Source organism: Alligator sinensis, unplaced genomic scaffold (genome assembly GCF_000455745.1).
Source record: "Alligator sinensis unplaced genomic scaffold, ASM45574v1 scaffold166_1, whole genome shotgun sequence".
NCBI lineage: Eukaryota > Metazoa > Chordata > Crocodylia > Alligatoridae > Alligator > Alligator sinensis.
The window spans coordinates 1641476-1646877 of NW_005842098.1; the positions used below are offsets into that span (position 1 = coordinate 1641476).

A 5402-nucleotide genomic window follows, 5' to 3' on the forward strand; every position below is an offset into this window, starting at 1 on the left:
ACCTCTGACACTTTGCCAATATTCATCCTCCTCTTTTCATACTCCCAAACCTCCCATTTCTGCTTTCCAATATTCATAAAAAGTGCTCCCTCCACTCCACCAACTACTTGCTCATCCCATTTCTTCTCTATTCCTTTCTGATGGGACAAGAAATGAATCTAAATGAGTAAATAAGTAAATAAAAATTCACACACAGAAGGTGTTTTGACCAGAGACTCTTACAATCAAATAATACACTGCCACTGCACTTATCTCTGATCTAGCACCTCCATCAGCAATATGGTCCACTGGAGCACAGCGACAGACTAAGGAATGAGGAAACCGAAATTCTACCATGACTGCCACTGGGCCTACAGACCCCATCACCTCTGTTAGCTTCCCAACCTGAGAAATGGAGACAATTGCTGCCTCCTTTGTAAACTGTACTGTATGTTACAAAAAAAGCACAATAGAAAACTATGTATTAAAAGCATCCTGGGAGGGGGGGACACAACAAACACCACCAAATCATTTCACCTATGCAAAACAAAACAAAAATCCCAAAAAGGTCCCAAAACAAAACCCACCACAACAAACCAAAGTCACCAGTGCTGTGGAATTGTTGTGATGGAAGGGCATGTATGACAGCCTCCTGGCAGAAGAAAATGACTTCCCTTGTTCCAAAATTAATTGTTGCTGGTTTTACACAGCAAGCTTTTTGGCAGAAACCAGCTCCTCTTCCACCTCTTGCAAACAATTCTATAGGAGAACAGACAGGAGCACAACTTATTAAAATTTCACACAAGGGGAAAAAAAGGCAACAAATATCAAACCATCCCAGCCCTACCTACATACCCCCAGGAAAATACTGCAGCCTCTCAAGATTTTAAACCAATAGATCCTGTGAACAAAAGCAGCCTTAAGTGCTTAGAACCCAAATGCTTGTCACTGCAAGCACAGAAGCTGCTAATACCCCCATCTAGCTTGCTGCACCCCATCTTGCCCACTATCAAGGGTCTGCTATCTTCACTTACATCCCAGTGGCTGCAATCCTATTATTTCTTTCTCCTTCCAATGTCCATCCCCTCCTCCCTGCCCTACCCACCAGTTCTATTCCTTCTCCACACCCACAGGACCACTATTTATTCTCCTCCTTGGTGACATCTGCTACAGGAAGTGGTCCAATAAAGCTTCCTAGCTCCTGTAGTTTTCTTTTAAAGCCCAAGCATGCCTAATTAAATAATTCCTGGCTGGCTTTACTGTTACTATGGCTTGCCTCCTCTTTTCTCACCAACTCTAGGACTAAGGATACAGAGGTGGCTGCAAGCCTCAGGCCATCCCAGAAGAAGTGACAGAAGTGGCCTGTCAAAATATACGTAGACTGAAAGGAAAATAAACATCGAGTCAGGGACTTGCATGGAAGTGGGAAGGACAAACATGGAGAGTATGAGAGACCCTTGTAGGACAAAATTATATGCTGCTTACATTTCAAAATCTTCCTACTGTATCATATTGCCTGTAGAAGATGCTAAGAGAACTTTTCCTCCTGTCCAGTTATGTCATTATGTTTCTTGTTATCTTCCTATAAAAGCCTCTTTTTGAGGAATACTAATACATGGCTTCATGGACAAGAGAGTTAATAATGACAGATGGATCAATGTATCATGGCTCAAAAATGATATTCTGAGAGAGAAGTGCTAGATTTTTTTTTCTTTAAGTTTAGAGATTAGATTCCAAACTCTTATACAGCCAAAAAAAAAAAAAAGCTGGGAGGAAGAAGACACGCACACCAGATAGCAGCATATACACTGATCAAATAAAGGAACACTTCCATCTGAAAATTACTACTGTTAATAAAAAGCAGTTTAGGGTAGAAAATAATAAACTTAATGTGTGCATGTTTATTTTTAAAATAAAACAACTTAAATTTTGCCAATTATAGGATTTTCTTACTTGCTAGCATTAAACAGGCAATATACTCAGCTGGACTCTTCATAGAATTTGTGCCCGACATTTCCTAAAGTAAAAGTATTTCTATGTTTTAAACCATTGATAAATGGATTTCTTCTCTCATTTGAGATGCTGCCTCATCAGTCCTTAGGACAAGTGCAATTAAAATATTCGAGTTAAAGCTTGTTACACAAACAGAGAAGTCTGCAACTAATGTGACCTCAACATTTCAGTCTTCAAAACTACACAATATACTAGCAAAGGCCGGGGATGAATTGAACAGTTTATGAAAGATGCAAATGCACTGACTTCGTTCATGACTTAAATCTTAAAAAATGTATTTAATTCACAATCTACAGCCCGGTGTTTCTACTGTGAGGCTCAGAGCAACAAGCCCTCCCCAGAAGCTATGTACAGAATTATTATAGATACCAGACCATGAGGCAGGAGTCTTAATACACTGAACATTTATTGTCTTTCATGAGACAGAATGAAGTTTCTCCTAACCACAAAGATGGTTGCAGAGGGGACAGAGTGCAAAACTCCAGTGTACAATGTATGCAACAAATTACCTCCTGCCCACCCTTGGGAGAAAAAATGATTAATCGATTTCACTGCAACTAAAAATAGTACTATAAAATATTTACAGAAAAAAACAAACAAAAAGGAACATAAAAACCCGACAATCAGGTCTGTATATGAAATGTTACCAGCTTATTTCTGGTACCTCAGGAATTTGTGCCATTACCCTACCACAAAGCATCCATGAAGTGAAAGGGTTCCATTGAGTGTGATACACTCCCCCTTCTTTCAGTATTACAGCCTCATTCCCACAATGATAGAGGACCCAAGAAAGGCCTTTTACCAGGGTCACCTTCTGGACTTTAAGTCTCCTCCCCAACAAGAAGCTAGAAGTGGAAATTCTGGCTCTAAGGGGGCTTCCCTGCCACACCCCACATGTAATGGTCTCTACTTAGAGACTCTTGATAAGTTAACCTCTGGGTAAGGCAGCTACGTTTAACACATGCCCTCCAACCCAATCATTGCAGTCAGAAGGATCCTCTTCCTCCCTCATGGTAGTCTGATCACAGCTCAGCAAGTAGGAGGGTTGACTGCAAACAGGCTAGGTCACAGAAGCCCTTCCATTTCCTTCATGAAGGCTTCATACACATCATCCTTTGTCTGAACAGAGACAGGGGCAGAGGATCCAGCCTTAGGTGTCGCTTTGGTTAATGGAAGAGCAGGCTCATCATCTTGTTTCCTCTGGGAGGCAGCAGACACACCCTTGTTCTCACGGCGCACTCGCAAGGCAGTGGGCACAAAGCGAGTAATCTCTGCCTTGGGGTTGGTGATTTGTGGCTTGGCACTGATAGTTGCTGTGGCTTTCTTCTCAATGGTGGCTGCACTGGTGTCATCCGCCTTGGGGCGCTGGATCAAACTGGGTGGGGCACTCAGCACCCCTGGGTTTGGAATAGGTGCCGGTGGGAAAAGCCCGGGTGGGGCAGGTCCTAAGGGAGGCACCAAAGGTGGACGCAACATGCCCGGGCGAGGCGGAGGGATACCTGTATGGGGAACAGAAAGTCTAAGCTAGCTCTCTGTTCTGCTAAGTGCCCGAAGGAACACTTGGCATGGGTTTAGAGCAAGCTCATAGGTTGAAAGGGGGCCAGTAAATTGGACAGCATTACAAGGTGACATTACCAGTTGCCTTCAAGCCCTTCAGCATCAGTTTGATCTCCATTAGGAACAATGAACACAAACACTTACAACAGGGGAAATTCCAGACAGGCATAATGTCCCTCATCAGAGCTTAAAAGCCCAGAAATCCTGCATACTACCCTCTTTCACATTCCTCTTAGATATGAAGTGCTCGAGCACAAAGCACATGAAAATTAGCTTCCCATCACATGCCTATAAGAAACTCGGTTACATCAGAAAACTGACCAGGGAGCGTAAACTCTACCCTGCTTCAGAAAAGGCCTGCTACTGAAATAAGAATTCCAAGAGGGAGGTCAGTGCAAGGACATTTTAGAATAGCATTATGACACAGCAGAGTACAAACTTAGACCCTGTGGTAGCAAAGGAACTTAGACTTCCTCAGATAAGTCCGCATGGAACAGTAACAGAAGTGTTCTTGCTGAGGAAGTGGTATCTCCCAGAGACTTAATGTAAAGGGGAAGACTTCTCCAAGCCATGTTTTAGTGACAGACTGAACGGGGGCACACTAGTATTATGAAACAGTTTACTTTGTTTGTCCAGGGCACTGGGAAAGTCCTTTTCTCCCCACTCTGTGAAATGGCTTGACTAGTAGAAAGGTTTTAAACAAGAGACTGTAAATGAGTAGAAACAAAGAGCAGAAAATTTTACCTGGGGGTGCCGGAGGGGGCAGGCGAGGTGGGGGTCCCCGTGGTGGAGGACCAGGTGGTAGACCTGGAGGTGGGCCCGGTGGAGGGCCAGGGGGTCGGCCAGGTGGAGGTCCTGGTGGTAAGAGTCGTGGTAAAGGTCCACGCAGTCCTGGCAAGCCAGGTGGTCTCAAGAACGGCGGAGCCCCTGACAATGTAAATAGGAACAAGTTAAGTCATGAGTTGGGGGGTGGTGAAAAACAACCCTATGGTCAAGAGTTAACACCATCTCCAAGATGAGCTTTGTCCAATATCAGCAAACCCTTAGTTTTAAAAACAGATCTTCCAGCATCTCAAGTATACACAAAAGTCTCTGATCCCTCAGAGGTCTTGACCTTTTTCAGGCATAAGGGCCCTTTTTTAGTCTTCACTTCTTACCCATACACAGAAGTTCAAGTGCTGAACTATGCTCAGCATCTAACTTTTTTCCAGCAACCCAGCAAGCCCATGTGAACACTTTTACAGGCAAGAATTTCATAGACATTAGGGCTGGAAGGGACCTCGGAAGATCATCGAGTCCAGCCCCCTGCCCAAAGGGCAGGAAGTCAGCTGGGGTCATAGGATCCCAGCAAGATAAGCATCCAGTTTCGTCTTGAAGGTGTTCAATGAAGGCGCTTGAACCACCTCCGGTGGCAGGCTGTTCCAGACCTTGGGGGCTCGGACAATAAAGAAATTCTTCCTTATGTCCAGCCTGAAATGGTCTTGTAGTAGTTTATGACCATTCGACCTAGACGTCATCCCTTGGGGCGCTCTGGTGAACAAACGTTCCCCCAGATACTGGTGGTCACCCCTGATAAACTTGTAGGTGGTCATCAGATCACCCCTGAGCCTGCGCTTTTCCAGGCTAAAGAGCCCCAGGGCTCTCAGCCTGTCATCGTAGGGTCTGCTTCCCTGACCTCTGATCACGCGCGTGGCTCTTCTCTGGACTCTCTCAAGCTTCTCCACATCCTTTTTGAATTGTGGAGCCCAAAACTGGATGCAGTACTCCAGCTGCGGCCTCACTAAGGCCGAGTACAAGGGGAGAATGACGTCCCAGGATTTGCTTGAGAAGCATCTATGGATGCAAGCCAGCGT

At 44.7% G+C, this 5402-nt stretch overlaps 1 protein-coding gene across 1 annotated transcript in view; it reads right to left on the reverse strand.

Moving 5' to 3' along the window:
- Positions 1 to 2439: 2439 nt before the first annotated feature.
- Positions 2440 to 5402, reverse strand: part of WBP11 (WW domain binding protein 11) — an 18125-nt gene continuing 15162 nt past the window's right edge. Inside the window, exons 11-12 of the mRNA XM_025204834.1 lie at positions 4294 to 4476; positions 2440 to 3491 (exon numbers count right to left, since the gene is read on the reverse strand). Coding sequence (XP_025060619.1) covers positions 3058 to 3491; positions 4294 to 4476 — 617 coding nt within the window. The 3' untranslated portion in view covers positions 2440 to 3057. The remainder of the gene's footprint in view (positions 3492 to 4293; positions 4477 to 5402) is intronic.